Genomic DNA, 23163 nt, shown 5'->3' with positions numbered 1-23163 from the left:
GAACTGTACTGCAGTACAATATATTACTTATGGAATGCACTTATAATGTCCAATAACTAAATGATTAAAATCACTAAATTTAGGGAAGTAACACATGTAACTCTCACCAATATGCCAAGGGTTCGGGTCTTGGCCCACACACGTGAGAAGGGTGTTAACCAGTGTGACCCTACCAAACAACACAGGTTTCCCAAAATCCGGTTTCCTCATGTGCTAAAACTGGATGGACCAACTGCCCGAACAGTTAGTGTACTGATAAGTGGTGAAAATTATATATAAAAAAAACCTAAACAAGTATACAGCTACCAATGGTCTTCTGCATAAGCTATAATTATGGTCACATTTCAACCAATTGCATAAGTGACAAGCGTGCACACAAGACCCAGTGCAAAATGAGACCCCATTGTATATACTGTACAGAACATATTGGTTCATTACTAACAAGTCAGCAAATTTGATTACTCGGCCCCACATGTGTTGAGTTATGGGGATTTTACTGTACTGTATAGTGAGGGATACTTGTACAGTACATAGAATTTGCTATCAATGGTAAACATTGTTCAGTGTGTTGGCTCATTTCTACTTCTTCCACACACTCATTTCGAAGACAGTCCTCCAAATCAATTCTAAAGATATTACTATTTATACAACAAGAAACATATTACTATATACACAATACGTACTATAAACAATAGCAATATATTGTAGAACAGCATCAAGCTTTAGAACATGTGGCATGGCTGACCTTTGAAAGTACAGTAAATAAAACTAGTGAACACTGTATGTAACAAGTTAAAGTGATTACAACATTAAATTAACTCTTCTGTTTTTATTGTACTAGGATAAGAAACAACAATAAGCTATTGATTTTATTAAAAATAACAGGTCTTCAGATTCTGAAGACACAGAACTATTTGCAAAGCATCCATTATTTAAATGATTAAACACACTATAAAATTAGAATGCAATAAGCAACAGTATTCAATTAAATTAGTGAACCAACCACTAATTATGAAGTAAATAAATAAGAAGCTGTCATAAATCATCTCCTAGCCCAAATTTCCCATAATTATAAGACCAAGCGTACTAGATATATTAGTGGTGGGACTCGTGCTAAGACACTTGGTTCCCCGTAGGTAAGTCAGAGGTGATTTTGGGGGTAAGGGAACATATCCTGTCAAAATGTGTTACTTTAACAAACTCATATCTGGTAACCAATAACATGCAGAATCTTCTCCACATACGTCAGTCACTGTCTACTGTCATACTTGTTACTGTGGACACCCTATCAGTAACACCTGAAGCATCTGATAAATAATATCTGCATCTGTTTTTGCTACTCCAATGTTATGTAACACAAGAGTCTGGTAACCACATCTCCTGGTCACATTCGATCCTCTTTAGAAATTTAGCAGTACAGTAGCTTTAAAATGAGTGTTATTACTATCTCAGTCTTGATATTTCATCCCACTACAATATCTTCAGATCATGTGACACTGAACATTACAGTAGAAAGTAAGGAAAAATTTAAATACATTCTTAATAATACTTGTGTCCATACCACCTTCTATAAAAACAAAATACTGTACAGCAAAAATTAAATCATTCACAGAATATACTATTTGTTTATAATCTAATGCTGAAGATTCCAGTATTGTTTTGATTGACTATATTACATGGGGGGGTCATGGGAGTTAAGTGGGCAAGGCGCCATGAGGAAGTGAGTCCTCAATGGATAGGGGCTCAATACATTATAAATTCCATTTAGGATAACAGGTCTGTAAGTACAGTAGTCAATTTTCCATCAGGCGGGAATTACAGAAAGGATATGACATTCATTTGAGATCATGGGTCAATGATAAAATGGTTATACATGTTTGGGGTTACATACAGAATGCATTAAATAGGTCTGTTTACAATATGGTGTCAGGCTCACAGATCACAGGTTACATTAGAACTGGAAATGACCAGTTACCTAGAAAGAGGGTATCTAGGGGGGATGTTTAGCTGTTTATCTTTAAGGAGTTAGTGTATTTATCATTGGCAAATGCTAAGTTGCCAGACCTAATACAAATGGAAACAGCCTGAGAGACAGTCAATAAGTAATTTTTTTATTAGCTACATTTAGATCCATTCACTGGGTTTATGGGATTTAGACAATTTATCAATATGGAGTACAGACATGAGGACATGCAAAGAACATTCTACATAAATAATAATACAAATCAAATATTCAACTAGAATATAATCTCTGTGATGTTTATCGGTAACAAAGTTTGTAAGTGGTTGGAAGTTTTAAATACCCAAGAAATGCAATTAATAAATATTGAAGATTTAAAATTCATAAATAATATTTGAACGAAGAGGGGTTGCAGCACCCATAAATGCATACTTAATTGTACAGTACAGCAGATGTTACAGTAGGTGAAGAGGTTTTGCCATGGAGGATGCATGACCAGAATGAGAAATAATCAAGTAATAAAATACCAACTTAAACTTTTATTTGGTTACTCTAAAAAATATAATAGGAGGTTAAAGTAAAAAGAAAATAAGGCATAGAAAATAATTTGGTGGGGTAAACTTTCCAGCAACACACAAAATATTTTGTAAAACAGAAACTGGTCCCAGAATTATAGGTACTGTAACACCATAATGCATGCAGTCTCAAATTTTTCCATGGCCAAACAACGGAATGAGTTCGTTAACCGAGGGGTCACTGTATATATATATACGGTAGTGTACATTATCACATTTTAGCTACAACTGCAAAAAAGGATGCCTTTTGAGAGTGAGAAAATAAAAAATTGTACAATAAAATTTTGGCAATCTTAGAGTCTTGACTGGTAGAGTGACATGGACCATACAAGTTGTACTTACCTACAAATGACCTTTAGAATAATGAAAGATCAAAGCCCATTCTACAAAGTGAAAAATGGGGATGTAATCAGTATACTGTATCCTGAACAAGAAAGCTGTCAATTGATTGATTGATTGGGTAAAAATCTGGCGTCGCAGCCTGTGGCTATTTGACACCAAAAATGAGAAAGTTGTCAAAACTTGGAAAAAAGTGAGCATGCATGAAATACAATAGCACATAAATATTGATAAAGGTTAGAATTGGATCAGCCACCCATGGGGCCACAACAAACATGCACTGTAGGGGTTCACACAAGGGGGTGTTGATGGGGATTCCCCAGCATGTCTTCCTAAATGGTGCTTTTGTATTTTTAACTATCAAATGTGTGGAAATGTGCAGTGACGGGCGTGCATGGAGATATTATGCACAAAGCTTCCTATTTTTTACATGGTATATTAATTACTTGAAAATGGATGTACAGATAGGTGCTCGACCAAGCACAAGAGTAACTATTACGCAAAAACTTTTTGATTATGCAGCAACCAAGAAAAATATATGTACTGTATACAATATTGCGGGGTAAGGTGGAAGACAAAAGGTATGTTAGATGGGAGAACTAAGTTTGAGAGATCTTGCAAGGCAACTAATAATAAAATAAAAAGTATGAAGGTATTTATGCAAGGTCCACCATGCATCTCATTCAATACATGTTACAAGTATTAATATGAATAATTATTTCTAGTTCATATCATGACACATGCACGAGAGATTCCGTTACTTTACAGAAGTTAACTGATGTCTGTTCCCTTACCCCACCCCAACTTTGAAATGATGTAAGTTACCTTGAATTACATCGGCTGTTCCTGTGTGAATTGTATTCACAAGTCAAAAGATAGATAAGCATATGCCACAGAATTAAGATAATCATCTACATTTTGTATACTGCACGTGTAATAATCTGGTTTGCCTCCATTGTCTATTATTAGCTGCCATGATAAAAATATAGTCAAGTACAATATTGTTATAACAGATGGCATACAGAAGTCTTATCCTATTCTAATGCATCTCAAATCATTAGAAAATCCTTGCTACTTACTGCTTAAAATGAATAGTTATTGAAGGGTTCAAGTTTGGCTAAAATATTAATTATAGTATTAAAAATAAATAAAAATAGTTTCAAAATATTACAAAGGGCATAATATAATTACAATTTATTCTTAGCATTGTTCTATCCAATGAAGTAACCTCAAAAAATTCTTATTTACATTCTACATTTTACAGAGATAGAAAAGGATGTATGACAAGGCTGTTCCAATCCACTCCTGTGCCTCATTCATGTTGTTGTCAGGCACTGTCCACCTTCCACCTACCTGAACTATGGATCACAATACCTAGTACTGCAAGTCCCCATCATCATGATAGTAGAGAAAAAGTACCTTAAATAATATACACACTATCACTTGTCTTATTAATATATTCTGGGGAGATCTGGCATTCTCTAGCGGGTGCTAGCGTCATCCACACGCTACACAAGGGACTACCATACTACACAGTTTTAACATATCAATGGGATTGCATCCATGTATTTGACATACTGACAGTGATTGTGTCAATGACATTCATAATCAAATTTTCACCTAAGGCACAAATGTCTATTGTACTTATAATATCAAATTTATTTTAGAGCCAATGGACTACAGTAACTTCAATCAAATCTTATCTCATGTACATTGTACATGTGACTACATAAGAAACAAAATACTTCACAAAATAGGACCAAAATGAGTGATGTTTGAAAAAAAGAAAAATATTAATTCTGCCTCATGTAGTGAGGACATGAGCTCATGTAAGTCTGACACTCTTGGCACTTATGATTCATTTCTGCTAAACTATACAAGCAAGTGGCAACTTATACAAGACACAGGGGAGACTTATGTGTCATGCACTTCCTTATGAGTCAGCTAAGTACAAAAGGAATTACATGAATTTATGAAAATAAATGCTTCACATTGTACTGCACCAATTTTTCATATCAAATTGAAATTACACAAATGAAAATGAACAAGCAACAGCATGGGTTCCGTCTCATCCACTCCCTTGACAGGAGCCGAATGACATCCTTACAATAACTTCAGCCTTCCCTTGTGTCTACACTTATGTACTGGTCCAACTTTCTCAACTAATTCCTAGTTAAAAAATTTGATCGTTAATGGAGTAATCTGGGAGGAACAGAATTAATTGCAGTATTATGTACATTACATAAACTGGAGCCTCCATTAAGAAACAAAAATATTTACTTAACTATTCAAACCATCACAGTCCTTGAACTAAGAAAATTTAATTAACACAAAATAGGAATCCGATTCATGCACTGCCACTATCAAATACTTGATATCAGTGCACATTGTAAGTCTACAGAGAACATAATGACCAGTCCAGGTAAAAGGTCTACGTACAGGATATTTACTTCAAAATGAAGCTACAAGTAAAGGAAGTTTCTTGACATAAACTTCCACAAAAGGACTACAGGTACAAGAGTCAAAATGTGAAAACAAGACTGATTTACCCAAACATAGATGGTTTATGTAAAATTCATCTTTTAAGGAGCTACCACCAAAAATACTGTACTGGATATGATACAAAAGAGCACATAAATAATCAGAGAAGGATGACTGAGAATCATTCATTTCTTTCGAAGTAGGTCATCCTCAAAGAGTTGCAAAGTAATGACTTGTCTAAAATACTTATGTTTTCCCTAAGATGGTTCTCTCTAAAACTCATCACCGTGACACTTATACAGCATAGCATTCAGGGTACTCGGCCTTAGTAGGCAGGTTTTGCTGACAGTGATCATCACACGTTTCAAGGCAGACCTAACCATCTACTATATCAACCCTGAGACTGTCATGCAAATAAAGAGGTTTAGGCAAAAATAATAGGAAGCCTGAATTTTGTCTCTGACTATGGCATAAACAAGTCAGTCTATTATGAAATGTAAAAAAAAAAAAAAGTAGGGAGAGGAGGAGGATGTAAATAGGGGATAAAGAGAAGGAGATAGAGGAGGTAAAGAGAAAGAGGAGGTAGAGAGGAGGAGGAGAAGGACACAAACGACAATGAATCATAAACATATGCTCTGCCTCATACAAGAGCCATACAGCTTCACCATCACAATAGGGGACATTCACTCATAGGAACAAAAGGTAAAAATTTTCTGCAGTTCCTTGTCTAGCTAGAACTATAGTCTCTATCTATCAGCGATGCTTCTGATTGCCAAATGTGTCATGATCTCACCTCCACCTTTTTGGAAATTCTCAAATTATGTTTTGCACTGGAAATATTATAGCTTATATGACTGTTAGCCATGAAAGGTATTAAAAAAGATGGAGAGTACAACAAACACTCAATAATTATTAAATATTTTGCATGTTAACGAGAGAAAAAATCAAGTAAATATGTGTGTACTGTATTTACACTTTTGTTCTTATAGACCTGACTTGTTACTTTCTGTTTTTGTCTTGCACCCAACTCCCCTATCATCTCCCACTTCCATTGTGATTTTTACACCTTTTGCTCCATCCCAAACAAAATTGAGAGAGGTATGATGATTATAGGTTCATAAGTCAAAATATTGTCAGTAGTGTTGAAGACCTGTTGGTCGAGTCAAAACAGATACAAATTTATACCCGAGTTATCTTTTGAATATTTAATGTTGCCATCTTCAATGAACATGGGAAATAAAACTAGTTTACCAATCAATCAGATTTCTTATCCAACTAATTATTTTGATAACTTATGCTGTACAGTATAAGTATTTGGGACTTAATTTCATATTAGCTGAAAGCCTTTTGTGTATTACTTAGCTCTCCAATAAGTGAAGTTCATCTTATGTTTCAAATGACTTTTCCAATATGAGGTAAAGGAAGAGCATGTATAAGGACACAGTGTTTGGGAGAGATAACTATATAATGCACAGTCAAGCTACAGCCAATGAACCATTTCCCACTAACCAGTAAGGAAGCCCACGTTGACACTAATATCATTTCCCTATTTCCACTACAGGAAATAGTTAACTTATCATTAATCAAGTAATGACAGAATTCTTTTTGGTGCTGACATCTCCTGCTGTGTGTGTGTGTGTGTGTGTGTGTGTGTGTGTGTGTGTGTGTGCACAGGAAACATGGAGACTACCTATATCCAATGAGCCATCTACTATTATCCAACACGGTAAATACGTCATAGTCTCCTCTTTAACACTAAATCATTGCACAACTCCTGAGATACAGACATTTTCAACCCTCTCTCAGTCACACTCTGTCTCTTGGCCACTCTGTCCCACAGCCTTTGCTCACCCTCAACCATTTTGACCAGTGACCACTTTGTCCCTTGGCCACTCTGTTTCTTTACCCCATCTCTAAGTTACCCCCATCTTCCTTCCTCACTAACCTCCTTTAACATATTCATATCCATCCCCACCGCTATATTACTCCATCCCGGTGTCTGCAGATGCCACTACATCACCATAGTGAAGATCATGTTAGGTTTACACGAGCTGATAAGAAGTCTACTGTATATTACCTAATGTAACTGTCATACATTTGTTTTTACTAATCATTGTCAGCCTTATAAAAATGTCTATACATGATGCATATATCACCATAAGTAGAGCTCGATTTGAATTTAAGGCAGTTTGTTTAGGACGTGGCTAATCATTCACACGATGGATACAAAGCTTACTGGAATAGGTAAGACTTTCACATGATCATTTTAAAAATCTTTATAATCATTAAAATTAGCCAAAATTTTAGTTTATCAATAAAAAAAAAAAAAAATAACTTTGAATAAAATCTAAATGACAAGTTAGTCAAAACTGACTAAATAATAAGCAAAAATAAATTATCATTTAAATATACAACTTTTATGGTCCATAAATATATGAATTTTATAATTCAATTTCTTTACTGTTCAAAACATATTATCCCTTCAAGTCTTTGCCAGGCAATAGGGACAAATAATTAGAAACACAATATAAGCTAAACTCAATGATGTTCAGTACAGTACATGAATGAAAACGAAACAAGTTAGATGTGTGAGACCAGAACACTCTAGGTTGAAGGTAATAAAGGCACCATATTTTATGGAGCAGATTCTACATGGACTAACCTGCATAAGGAGGGAGAAACACACTCTTAACCGAAAATACTGAGCTTCCGCCACCATGGACGTTAGAAAGGTAGCGACTATGCACAGGGAAAGTGATGACAATTAAAAAAGCAGAAGGAAACTAACACTCACTACAGAAAGTGAAGTACTAGCCTTCACCACCACAGACTGTCAAAAAGGAAGTGACTGTGCAGAGATAAGAAAATGACCAATTAAAACAGCCGAATGAATACTCGTATGAAGCTCAAATACGAAATGGATTTCCCAGACTCCTCCACCAGCAATTGAATGAACTCAATTATTCAAAAGGCTGTCACTTTGCAAAGAAAAAGAATAAGGAAGAGAGAGAGAGGAAACTGACACTAAAAACTTTTAATGAAGTACTAAAGCTCTGCCAACAGCAACTGAGTGGAAATTTTAAAAGGGGATGTCACAGGGAAATCACTATCTGCAACAGTGCTATAAAACAAACAGGTAACCCATATGGATGCTATGTTAGTGCAGAAGAGCACTTGAAATTTATTTTATTTTGGGAGGGATAAAGGACGAATTATTGAATTTTCAGTTCCTGAAGCTTATCTATATCAATGAAGTCATTTATTGAAGAACCTAATGCAAAGCCAATGACAAGAGTAATGAAATCCTTTTCATAGTGAATACACTCTTTGAAGGTAAGATCAAGGTGTGTTTCCAACAATTAACTCAACTCAAATCCTTTCACCAGTGGAGAGAGGTTTGACATGGCCAACTGTTTTGGGCCAAATATTTTTAAACTCATCTCAGTTCTTAAATAATAAAATAATTCAACAACAACAATAATTAGTATGAGTTATATCATTACATTTTGGAAAGGTTTATGGAACATGTCTCCCAGGATCACACTGTGCAGAACATGTCTCCCAGCATCACACTGTGCAGAACATGTCTCCCAGCATCACACTGTGCAGAACATGTCTCCCAGGATCACACTGTGCAGAACATGTCTCCCAGCATCACACTGTGCAGAACATGTCTCCCAGCATCACACTGTGCAGAACATGTCTCCCAGGATCACACTGTGAAGAACATGTCTCCCAGGATCACACTGTGCAGAACATGTCTCCCAGGATCACACTGTGAAGAACATGTCTCCAAGCATCAGATTGTGTGGAATTCTTAACTCAGATACACTGTCGCAGGTGTGAATGATTCAGTAGCCAAATCAATACTTATCAAGTACCAATAACAAAGTTGCTTAAAAGATTCCCCTTATAGCTGAAAAACAACTCACTGAAAACCTGAGAATCTCAACTATCTTAATATTAATGAAAGATAAGGTATAACAGAGGCTCCCCACAAAAAATTGTTTGAAGTACGCCCTTGGTGCTGCAATGGTCGCCCTCTTCCTGCCGTTACATCCACAATGCTGACCCAACACTTGGTCACAGTTTAACATTTTGCCAACTAACTTACCATAAATGATAAATTAAGAGGGTAATAGCAAGCTAAATTACAGCTTGCAAATCATCTCCAAAGCTTACAGCTATACCTTGTGGTTTTCTTACTCTCCCTAAAAGCCTATTGGTCATTATGGTATAAATTAGCAGGTACTACAATTAAGTTGCACTAAAGCTCATTGGTCATGTAGGTGTCAGCGAGGATACGAATGGCTCTTTGCTTCAACTATTGTCCAAGTGTTGTATCATAATTGGTTGGAAGTCCAAAGGATAATTTTAATCTTCCTGATGAAACTTACAATTTATGAATTATTTCAGAAATTATTATCATCCAAAACATAGCATAGATTAGAAATACTTATTGCTTAAAGCTTTATAAGAAGCAAAGTTATTTAAAGCCCCTACACCTGTGTAATCAAAGACGTAATAAAGTGAATGTTTTGCATCATACCTGTCATCTTACAAGGACTATCAGACAGTCCGATGCAGGTGAAGGAAGGCCTCACTATTGTCAGCAGCTAAAAGGGTCCAGCCAAAAGGCCAGGAAGAGTTGGAATGTGCGGTCAAAGACCACTGGGGTATCACAATGTTGCCACATTGCAGCCTAATTTCTACTCCCTTGGGATATTATGAGCACTGGTCTGTCATATGTAGGAATCGCCATCTATGGCTCTGACTACTTGGTACTTCTCATTATACATTTTTCTTGTAGTATGTCTGTCGATTATACAAATATTGCAATACCAGTTATGGTATAAAGTTCTCACTAGCTCTATGCAATCACCAGGTCATGGGTAAGTACTATAATTCTACTTGAGATAATATTACAGATAAAAGTACTTACGAATGTGACCTATGCACCAATGTCCATTGTGGCTCTCAGCCACAGCACCAAATCAACAGCTTAATATAACCATGATTTCATATACTAGAGGGCACCTGACCTCCATCTGGAAATGTCAGAACTCTTGTAGAATATAATTCACTATATGAGTAAAAACATAAAGTGTTAAATTTAATTAACAATTGCATTACAAGTATACTCGATGGAATATCACCTACAAGGTAACAAAAAATTTTGTGTTTGGATTAGAATCTTGGCATCTTTAGCTTATAACAATGACAGCCTGTATGAGTCCAGTGGCCGATCCCGAGAGTCCCCGAGACAAATCACATAACCTGGGTGTGTGGCTACTGTCCAGGCTGGTTCAAAAGCAACCATCCCTCCAGTCATCCTGGGCTGGTGCCTGGAACCTGGGCTGAGCTATGCCTGACCTGGCAACACAATTACAATAATCAATACATTATCATCTCCTCCCTTAATGTTAATGTGTAGTCTGTGTACAGTATGTATATTAAAATTTTCATTAGTCAACTGAACAAGGTGTACTAAAATTAATCCTGTGGTTCTAGAGACCCAACACTACTATTTTTAACTGGTAGATCTGAAGATTTTATAACCTTTTCTTTAAATTAAAAAGTAGCCTGTTTCCATTTTTCTGTACTGTTTGAACATTATCAGTACAGTATAGAGATTTTATTTAATAATTTGTCGGCTAAAATTTCCTGCATTCACTAGAAAACAAGGAAGACTATGCCAAAAGCAACAGCAATTATGACACATAATATCCTAAACATAAACATTTTGCCAAGACACATGTTAGCTAATATCCATCTTTTCATCTATTACACAAGTTTCCATAGTTGTCTGAACCAAAAGAGTGTAGTTCTATGCACCAGCCTATTTAACATCAGTCAAAACCAGTGCTATGTCCCTAAATCTTAAAATTAAAGCAGCTAATTACCATAACACTGACCGCCACTTACGCTAAATATTTAAAAAGTTAGTGCCATGTTACTATTGCTAAATTTGCTGCTATTTTTTTCTGAAATAACCTCAATTCATATGCAGTATATGTTTTATCTTTGGTAATTTATTTCATATGTATAAGAAAAACAAACCAATGAAAGAATGAAAAAATGCTATTCATGAATACAGTACATCTACCTCTACAATCCAATTGTACAAATTGAAAGAAATTATAAAATAGATATTACTGAAATAGTGCTGTAGTAAATTGCATTAATTTTTTAACAAATTAAAACATTAGGTTATCAGTACAGTACTCTTAAACAATCAGAATTTTCTTTAGCTACTTCAAAATTTTTTTCTTAATTTTTAGCAGAAATTTTATAGATACTGTAGCTCACATTATGACTGGCTAGAGACAAGCAAAAAACACATGTCTACAATGGATTAGCTATGTGACTGTCCAGACCCGAGTTAACATTATGCTTGATCCAAACCATCTACAACAGGCAGTAACTTGTGACCAACAAGTTACAATTTACAGTTAGTGTTGCCTCAGTTGTATATAATGTGGTTCAGGCATAATATGTGATGACAAGTAGTGTTAGTATTATATCCCAATCATATATATATAACTCAGAAGTAGATGCCAGATATTGTTAATTGTTCAAGACTTTTGACCCCGACTGTACCTACTGTATATAGATCACCCTTGTTTATGCTGGCTTCACAAGCATGCAGTTAATTTTTTTTAGTTTTTACTACTCAAATTTCATCTGTACTGACTGAGATTCATCAGGCAGCAGATGCACATTGTGATTTTCATCTTTCCCTCACATAAAGTATCCAAGTAAACCATCTTATGTCAGTACTGTATACACCTTGAACATTGTCCAAACCTACTGCCATTGTTACACATAATGAAACTATAAAAGTTGTGGAGAAATCATTTCAATATTCTAATATGGCTTAGAAGTATGGAAAATATAATATAAAACTATAAAATAAGAAATATGAAGAGTATGGGTATGTATTCTGTGTCTCAAAGATGCAGTGGAACTCTCCTGGGCCAAAGCAGAGACCGCCGCGGCTAGTAGTGGAAGTTGTCAGACGCATGTACACAACCTCCCTTCCTTCCCATGCAACCCATAGCGCAATCCGCAGAGGGGCGAGGGCCGCATTGTTTATACCCGTGTAGTTTAAAGGTTTACTGTATTTCAATGTATGACGGCATTTTCTGATATGGCAATATTTTAGTAAACACTGGGTAAAGCGATCCAGACCAAAATTGCACCCTTAGAGATGCATCTGCCAGTCCACAAGAGTAGTGGGAGGAACTTAGGTGGTTGATAGGGCCGGTCCACTGTTCCAGCATTTCTGCTTACGGGAGGAGTACTCTCAGTGTGAGATATCTGCTGAGCAGGAGGAGTTCCACCAGCATGGGAGTGCTTAGCGGCACACTTTGCATCGGATGACCATGAGAGGGTTAAAAGCTTCTTTTAGAGGTGAATCTTGTGATCTGAACAATGGCTTTGCAGCCAATTGCAAAGGTTTTACTGTACATCAAATACATTTTAGGCCTGGTGCTCTAAATTCCAGAAAAACCCCTCAATCCGTTAACCCCCAAGTCCCAAGCATGAGGGATAAATGGTCCTATACCTGTACTAAAGTTTCTGTTCACTACACTAATTTCACATGAACACTGAACATTTTAATTACTTTTATAAAGAAAATTACATGATAAATTACCTTTGAATATACAGTACGGTATTTGGGTCAAGATTTCTGGATAAAGAACTTAGGTTAAGTAGTAGTGTTTCCTGTCCCCTTTTTATATTTTATATATGTGTGTGTGGGAGAGGTGAAGAGCAGACCATGTTGAGACCAAAATAGTTTCAACGTTTACAGTACAGACAGTGATTGTTAACAAAATCAATTATGTCCTAGTGTATCACTCTAGTCACTGGAATTTATAACCTTGTGTTCCATCTGGTCTGCACTCTATCACAGTATTACTGTATACTGTATGTACTTATATTATGGTTTTATATTCATTATTATGCACATATATGCAGTTCTGGACAATTTATGGTGGGTGGCAGAGGGTGAAGGGGACTATTAAACATAATTCACTATATCACAATGGGTTGGTCCCAAGCACAACAAAATACTAAAACAATTGTATTTTGCTGAGGCATAACAATAAATATATAGCTTCAGCAAACATTCTATTTACAGTTAAGCTAGTTTGTAAGCAAATTTATAGACAATAAATGAAATTGTAAATGTCACTGAATCTGTTAGGAAAAGCTTTGGAAAAATATGGGTTCTTTTTCACTCTGACTTCAAAATATTTTCTATATCATTGCTGCCAGTCAAAGCCTTTTCTTTAATCAGTCCTTCCAATTTATAAATTCTGGCACAGCCTTTACTACTTTAAACCCAACCACTGAAGTGGTTAGCGTTAAATTACAGCATGCTTTCGCTCCACCTGTCAACACGAGAACTTGCTCACTGTATCCATTTATAAACATTAACAATGCCATCATTATGGAAGGCCCTTATCATAAACCTACCTTTCCAGATTCATTATCCCATATACAATTTCAGTTATTGTACCTAATACATGTGACTACTTATTCTATTAATTAAAGTCAGGGGTTCATCTATCTCTTCTCATTCCAGACAATACCATCTATCATAGAATAGGATGATTAAAAAAAATTGGCTGCATCTGTCTTTCCTGATAAGTTACTATGATGTTATCAAATGATAATATACAGTTAAGATTATCAGATACTATGCTAACAACACAACATACCTAAAACCTTAAGCCTCTTATCCTAAGACCTGTAGGCACTAAACGTAACTCACCTTGTTTTGGGGGGTTGAAGACGTGACCCTGGCCGAGGGATCCCTGTCATTTTAGGTCTTGGGATTTCTGTTGGTTGTGGGAGTCCTGAAGCTCCCCCTAATGGTACACGCACAGGTGATGGCGCACTTAACCGACTCCTCATCTAAACAAAGTTTGCATATTAAGGTTATGTAATAACAACAAAATGTAAGATTAAAATGTGAAATCCCATTGGTATGGCTGTGAAGATGAGGTAAACAATGTGTGAGACCTACCACCCCTGGTAGAGCCTGTTAAGTTACATGGAGGGGGTGACAGGACTGGTCTTCACATATTTCTCAGAGCCACCATGAGTGATTCATACAGACACCAAACTTAGTATTAGTCAATTAGATTACAGATAAGTCAAATATCAGGTCCCCTTGGAGGCACGCTTAGAAATAACTTGAAATTTAGCTAACCTAATTATACTACCCAGGTTTGGTAAAGTAATTAGCAGGGAGAGTAAAAATTTTATCCACACAATAAAGAAGACTGGATCCAATAATTTTTCATTAGTTTATCCCAATATTACCTGAAACCGCATATAAAACATTAGCATTCACAGAATGAGAACACTTCACTAGACACAACAGTCTGTTGGTGCACCTCTTCCACTACCTGGCAAAGAGAACCCCCACCCTTCCCTCTCCTTATGTCACAACACCCTGCCACACATCTAACAGATAGCACATGGGATCCAATGATGTTCTATTTTGTAACCTGTATTAAAACTACAACCATGCAAGAAATGCATGCATTCAGAGATAGAGGTGAAATGTTTGTTTAACATCCTTAGTCAGGCTACTACTGCGAGGTTCCTTAGGGACATTTCGGAGGTTTTACTATAATATAAACAAACGCAGATCTGCCACATCTCACAAAATGTGCCAACCGCTGAAACAGGTGGAACCATGAGCGACTGTACATATGAATGGAGTAACAGCAAAAGAAATCAAAATCCAGTGATGAAGATCCACAACAATTAGAAGGAAAAGTTACTAACTTGAGGAGCTTGTAATCTAGAGGTTCTGGGTCCATGACGTAAATCTGTCTGAGAAGCGGTGGGTGAGCCATGAGATCGGGATGGAGATGCTCCACGACTACTACTAGGGGTGTGGTGGTCCAGTAACCGAGGATCACTGCCGCCTAACCCCCGTTGCAGCCCGCTTGGTTGACGTAATCCACTCCTACCTATTAAGAAAACTTGTAGTATTAAAAAAATTAAAAATGTAAACAGCATTACTGGAAAATAATATACTGTACTGTACATACTTTGTGGATAAATCTTTGTTAGTGTTTTAAGGGCAATGTGAAGGAAGGTAAAGATTTTGACAAAATAAAATATTACAATAAAACCTCCATTTTGTAAAATTCATGTACAGTACAAAACTGTACATGGAATTTGGGCAATAGAAAAATAAAAATAAATGTTGTAGAGTCTAGACCTTGGCAACTTGTGTATTAAAACACTGTATCCTCAGCTGTATGCCCAGGTTTACTCCTACACAACACACTGGAATTAATTCAAGTATTAGGTGCATTTTGCCATTACATGCAATTCCTTAGGAACTTGGATATAGGGGGTCTCTCTGTTTTAAATAAAATTGTCTCGCATTAACCAAAATATAATTTAAAATTGGCATCCTGTAGTGAAGGGCTAAACTGGACCACCAGAAGAACAGTCACCAATAAGCAAGGAATTGTTAATGACATATCAGACAATATGCAGTATCTTTCAATCAAGTCAGTCATGTTAGAAATACAGTTGAAAGAACAATGATTTTCGGTCAACTTCTAAGCTACCCAAAGGTAGCCATGTTGCTCACTTCTGGGGTCAGCCAAAAAATGAGGTGTCAGGATCAATCCTTCACTTTTAACCAACACCCTCCACTTGGTGACTCATGTATATGAGACCAGCTAAATAATGGGAGGAGGAAGAGGTGATGTAAGTGCTCCAAATACTACTGTGAAAAGTACCCCAATAGGGAAAGTAAGCATAAATTTATATTTAATAAAACGATACAAGAAAACTATAACAGAATTTCTTTAAACCTTACAATTTTCCTTACACAAAAATACATTTTAGTGTAATGCAATCACTAAAATGTGTCGAAAACTTCCCACTTGATAGAAAACTGTTCAACTGACCAGGACATTGGTGAACATGACTGAGTTTCAGCCAAGCAAGCATAGAAAATGGTAATAAATTTCAGATAAAAGAACTTCATATTAATTTTCTCCACATAAAAGCTCTTCTGTTACATAATGCTTCTCTTGGGTAGTTCAGGCTTATAAAGTGCATTTACGTTTGTTAGGTATTGACTGGGTGTTTGGGTATTTTTCATGAGGATGGTGACCATGTAAAGGACAAGCATGATGCTCAAATGCATGGTAATTTTAAAGCACTGCAGGAGATTTCTAGCCCAACATGGTGGGTACTGCATTTCCCGGCTCATAAGATGCTACATGTGATAAGACACGCCCTATAATTAGCAAAGTTTATTTTGGTAAAATAATTTTTGCAGATTTAATAGTCTACCGTACTGACAAGTCCAAGTCGCTGGCTATATGCTGTCATGTTTCTCACTACCACAGTTAACTTATCACTTTATGGACCTATTATCAACCATTTGTTGAAACAATACAATATGCTGTAAGGTGGTCGGTCAATTCAATCCTTTTGTTTACAGTATTTGGATCTAGAAAGGCAATAAAGGCAGTGAAATTGGAACTTGAAAAAGTGTGTTCTTCGGACTTTTGGGGATCAGGGGAAGCAATGTGAATTCAAGGTTCATCAAAGGGTGGAGGGGCAGCTCCAAATTTTTAAGAACCACTGACCTACCCTTTAATAGACACCATACAAGTGTAAAATCCCAAATACTTTGCATGGAAAGTTGATCAATGGAGTCTTACCATTACAAATTTCAAGATTGTGCTGTGAATTATAAGGACTATCTGGTGGTGTAGAGAGATCAGAACCCTCTCGTGATGGGGTTGTGTGTGCAGAGTAACGCGTTGGGGGCTGGAGACCTCGGGCAGGGCGACGGGGACTGGCCATGAGATTGGGTGGGGCTATGAGATCCTCCTGAGAACTCGTCGCTGAACCCCCAGAGCCCGTAGAAGAATATGGGATGCCAGTAGTCCCTGTGCGTATACCTAGTGGGAGTCATAATGAATTATTATTAGTCACACAGATCATGCCCTGAAATACATCAAATATTAAAATAATGAGGAGGAATCTGAAGTTCCAATTAACTATTTTCATAACTTTCTTTTAAAATGCATCTAGGAAACAAAACACATGAACTTTACGAGATAAATTACAGTATTATTAAATAAATTTGAAGACTTACAATTCCATTAATTAAGTTTGTATGTAAAATATATATATATATATATATATATATATATATACAGCTAGACCCCGACTTACGACTGCTTCGACTTACGACCGTCGGGACTTACGACCGCCGCAGTTGTGACCATTTTTTTTTCAATTTTTTTTTTTTTAAATGACGCACGCATTTTCTATACCGAAACGTTTCCAGTTAATGTAGTCTCCATGTATAATTAGAAAATTATGGGGGCCCCATGTGCATTCAGCTGACTACATTAAAGGTAAGTGCTCAGTCACACTGTATCCATTCCTCATTATTTGTTACTTTCACTGTACTGTATCTATTCCTCATTATTTATTACTTTTACTGTACTGTATTTCATTGTAGATTTTCTATTAATTTTTTTTTTTTATCTATGTCGGACTTACGACCATTCGGACTTACGACCTGGATTTGGATCCCTAACCCCGTCGTAAGTCAGGGTCTAGCTGTATATATATATATGTGCATAATTTTTCAATTTAAAAATTTGTTTCTGCTTGCAAGAAAGTCTAGCACTGTTTTTTTTTTTTTTTTTTTTTTTTTACTCTCCAAATATCTGTATGTGTTTTCTAGCTACTGTAATTGTGGATTTTTCACTGAGAATCTCTTCATGGTGAACAGGCATGCATCTACAATCATGCATATAATATACTCTAGAATATTAAGCAAAAACAACACTAAAACATTTTGGTTCCATTTCCTTTACACTAAATGATGGTGGCAACCTTTTCGGTCCTGAGCAGTTGAGGTGGAATCTTATCTCTTTAGGCTGTACCACTTTACACAATACTGTATTGTATTGTACTTGTAAAAATAAAACATAAATGACTACATTTTCTGAGCATTAATACAACCCTGTGCCTGACAAAGTGACGTGGCTCCTGGCTGGTGCTGAAGCCATGGTTGACATTTCCAAGGGCATCCAATATCATAGCACCTCTTACAGTATAGATATACTTTTAGTACCATAATTAGCCGATTTGTATTAAATTTTCATAACATATTTATAATATACAGTATATGATGTAAACACATGGTAATAGGAAAAACTATTTTGAAATACTCTAATGAGTTTCACAGTAGTGGTGGCAAGTTTTGGTAATGGATGGCACCAATCTCTCTCTCATTATGGGTCCTTAATGGAAGTGGGATAAGTACATTACTGATTCTAACTGTACAAGAGACAAGTATGGATGGACAGTAATGCTTTCATCAAGGCTAGAGACAGTGAGGAGTCTAACACAGCACTGTTGTCATGGTAACCAGTGCTCTGCTGTTGTGAATGTGAGGCCCTGTTGTCATGGTAACTAGATCTCTGCTGTGTTGTGAATGTGAGGCTTTGTTGTCATGGTAACCAGTGCTTTGCTGTTGTGAATGCGAGGCTCTGTTGTCATGGTAACCAGTACTTTGCTGTTGTGAATGTGAAGCTCTGTTGTCATGGTAACCAGTACTTTGCTGTTGTGAATGTGAAGCTCTGTTGTCATGGTAACCAGTGCTTTGCTGTTGTGAATGTGAAGCTCTGTTGTCATGGTAACCAGTACTTTGCTGTTGTGAATGTGAAACTCTGTTGTCATGGTAACCAGTGCTTTGCTGTTGTGAATGTGAAGCCCTGTTGTCATGGTAACTAGCACTGCTGTGTTATGAATGTGAGGCTCTGCTGGCATGGTAACTAGCACTACTGTGTTGTGAATGTGAAGCCCTGTTGTCATGGTAACTAGCACTGCTGTGTTGTGAATGTGAGGACCACAGGAATATCAGCACCTTGTTTCTCAAGAGTTTGTATACTGTACTGTAATTTGATGAACATTTTAATCTATAAGAACAACAAATATAATAATAATAATAATAATAATAATAATAATAATAATAATAATAATAATAACAATAACAGTGATTGCTTGTACGTAATATTATTATTATTATTATTACAATAACCATTATATATGACGTCACCTTTGAAAGCACTTGGTGAACAGAGGTACCATTTTGGTTGTTTACTACTCGTTCTCAATGTTGGTCAGGCTACCTTGTCTCTGTTTTAAGTTGAGTTATCTGACAATATCTCTCTCATTATAGGTCCTGACAGGGTTATTGAACAAGGATGTGAACCAAAATATAAACGTTATTTTCTCATTGTGTCCATTTAAATGACTTTGCAGGTCTTCTGGTGGTAAAGTGTGGATGGTCCAGCAACATATCCCCCGTTCTGTGTTATAATGGCTTCCCCAGTCACAGATTCCTCAGCTACGGGCTTGCCAAGGAACACATCCCCTGATCGGGGAGGGCAACCCGTACAGTATACAGATATACTGTATACTGTATTTATCATAAATATTTGGGAAATTTTACTTTAGGATGAAACAAAGACCAAAAACTAATTCAGTGGAACACAAGTAACTAGACAAATTTGGTAAAGAAAGATAAAAGCTAAAAATGTAAAAATTAGATGAGAACTGTTGGGTCAATGTGTGAGGCATCCAAGCCTTGATAGGGTTATGTCCAATTTATGGGGGACATCATGAGTACTCTTATTTTAATTATTTTAACCCTTGCACATTTCACAACACTCAGAATATCATACACTTTTAAACTACAGTTACAGTACATGTGCTGAGCCTACAGTGATGTAGAAACTCATGTTAGATGTGGTTTCCACTGCACTTATGATTCACATTAAGTGAGCTGAATGAATAGAAGATGTTTATATCACCAGTCCTGGTCAGGTGATGCAAAACGTCAGCATTTTTCTTGGATGTTAAGTCACAGGTTCCTCTTATCTCCCTATATATTTGAATTTGCCAAAACACCAGTTTGCCCAGGAGGAGATAACATCTTGAAAGACAACGTGGATACTTTGCAATAAAATGCAAGGAAGCTGGGAGGCTTCATCAATACACATACAAGACTGGAACCCCTTTCATTCAGAAATGTAATTAAACAATGGTCATCAGGAGCTTCAGATCATGATGAATCCCAGAAGTTTGAAGGAAGAGCTGCAAACACTCACAAGTAGAGTTTGCTCCTGTACACTCTAAGAGTCTAGACACTACTCAAACTCAGGAGGCCAAGATGTGCCATTATGTCTGATTGAAATTATAGTCTAAGATCCCTTATTAATGTCTCAGGCTCTAATCATCAACATAAGAATCATGTTTATTCTGGGGACCATCTTAAACCATTCTTGTTCTGGAGGAAACCATCAACTCCTTTGTGAGGCAGCATTATGAAAATTAACTACTGTACAGTCGTACTAAAGGTATTTTTCCTACTTTGTATAGGAATGGATTACATATTGCATGTTTAATAACTGTACCTGTACAGTATTAGAACTGAAAATAAGAAACACTTAAGATAATTGATGAAATATGTAATACAATACAAAAATATACATTTCTTAACAACCTTAATCAACCACTACACCATCCAGCTGTTAACCAGATAATACAGAAACACGTTGTCAACATAACTGCATCAACATAAATTAGATAAATATTCTTTTAAGTAATAATAACTCATTGTAGAGAGAATTACCCAGTCTGTGGTGGAGAAACCTAATAGTGTGTGTGTGTGTGTGTGTGTGTGTGTGTGTGTGTGTGTGTGTGTGTGTGTGTGTGAGCTACCTTGTTACATTGAAAAAGTCTAATATCTGCTGTGATCACCAGGAGCTTCCAGCATTATTTAAAATTTTTTATTCTACTACTTCTATGTGCACTCTAGTTACTATTCACCTCTGGACTATCAGGTGCATGCATCCCAAAGCAAATTTTCCTTTCAAAACCATACCCCCCCCCAAAAAAAAATCTTTACAGAGGTCTACTTTTCATGGTGTCTATGTAGCTTAAGGACATAATATATATGAATCCCACACATCCCAAATGTCTGTACATGACCAAAACTAGTGCTCTTGTTTTTAGACCATAATTGTTACCACATGAAACTTTGATAATCTCTTTAATTAAAAAACAATTAGACTACAGAGATCTCTAACAAACGTCCACCAAAATGTCTGCATCATGCAAGGAGTAAACAAAGGAACTAATCAGACAGACTACAGAACTGATGCTATAAACACTGAGGACATTTGCACCAAGAAGTGTACACATACTTCCGTTTCTCTCCTCACCCACCCACTAGAAACAATGGTAGATCATAACCTAGCTGTCTATAAACTGGCTATTTGTTAAGTTTAATTACCCAACTCTATAAAAAGCCTTCATGACAGATTTAGTATGTGGATGTACAAAAAAGGAATACAGTACAGTACAGTACTTTGATGTCACAAGTTGCACTCAAAAATCGTCCTACTTCCTAGACTTTCGGCTTTTTATAAACAGTATACGTATGCCACACAACTATTATGTTCTCTACATGGTTTTTGTTTTCTATTCAGAGACTTCTATTTCATTTAATTTCATCCTTGAGTCCTCTCACTTCCTACTATCTCTATATCCTTCTGTTTCACTGCTTCTTTCCCTTTTATCCACATCTCCACATTCTTCTTTCCTTTTATCCATACCTTTCCCTCTTACTTACACAAGCTGAGACAACATATTTGTTTATTCACACATTATTACCTTTTAACATAAATAAGAGGTAACTTTAATACCCATATATGGCTGTATCATATACAAGGGGTATTATTAATGGTATATGTGGCTGTAATCATATAATATCATGTAAGGGTATATGTGGATATATCATATACTGCAATATTACTGGTATCTGTGGCCGTACCATATATTATTACCAGTACAGTCTATGTGGCCGTATCATATAACATTGAAGTAAGAGGCTTAAAATAAACACCAGAGAGTAAGTTGGTGTGGCGGGTCCTCCTTCAGACGAGGTGTAATGGATGTAAATGCAAAGATTAATTTTACGATACAGTACAGTATCAGGTAATATGCATATTTTTTAAGTAACTGGAAAATACTGTAACAGTGTACACTCAGTTTAATGAAAGAGACAAATTTTATCAATTTTATCATAGCCAGTCAAATAGTCAGCTTGATTCTTTGGTAGATGTTCTAAGTGTTTATGTTGCCAAGTTCTATGACATCTGAAGAAATATTCTTGGTAAGATATCAAAACATTCGGTGAGGAGTTTTTCATTAAAAAAATAAATAAATATACTGTATATATATATATATATATATATATATATATATATATATATATATATATATATATATATATATATATATATATATATATATATATATATATATATATATATATATATATATATATATATATATATATATATATATATATATATATATATATATATATATATATATATATATATATATATATATATATATATATATATATATATATATATATATATATATATATATATATATATATATATATATATATATATATATATATATATATATATATATATATATATATATATATATATATATATATATATATATATATATATATATATATCACAAAAGAATGAAACCATTCAAATTCAAATAGTTCAAATGGTATGTGTGTGTATCTAATGTCTTACTCAATACAACAAGTCTAAATTTTCCCTAGTCAAGAACACCCTATATTATATTCCATACATCGGTACATCCATGAAATGTCAACAACAAAAATGGGTC

General features: G+C 35.7%; 1 protein-coding gene across 4 annotated transcripts in view; it reads right to left on the bottom strand.

Moving 5' to 3' along the window:
• Positions 1-856: 856 nt before the first annotated feature.
• LOC121860746 (SLAIN motif-containing protein 2-like) overlaps positions 857-23163 on the bottom strand; it is a 51991-nt gene continuing 29684 nt past the window's right edge. For 2 of the 4 annotated variants that reach the window (XM_042358083.1, XM_042358081.1), the window contains 4 exons: positions 17073-17315; positions 15163-15350; positions 14138-14280; positions 10735-12723 (listed from right to left, as the gene is read on the bottom strand). In XM_042358083.1, coding sequence (XP_042214017.1) covers positions 12645-12723; positions 14138-14280; positions 15163-15350; positions 17073-17315 — 653 coding nt within the window. In that variant the 3' untranslated portion in view covers positions 10735-12644. The other 2 variants (XM_042358084.1, XM_042358082.1) reach the window with 2 other exon arrangements.

Source organism: Homarus americanus, unplaced genomic scaffold (assembly GCF_018991925.1).
Source record: "Homarus americanus isolate GMGI-L3 unplaced genomic scaffold, GMGI_Hamer_2.0 scaffold23617, whole genome shotgun sequence".
Classification (NCBI taxonomy): domain Eukaryota; kingdom Metazoa; phylum Arthropoda; class Malacostraca; order Decapoda; family Nephropidae; genus Homarus; species Homarus americanus.
This window is presented reverse-complemented; position numbering and strand designations above follow the sequence as displayed.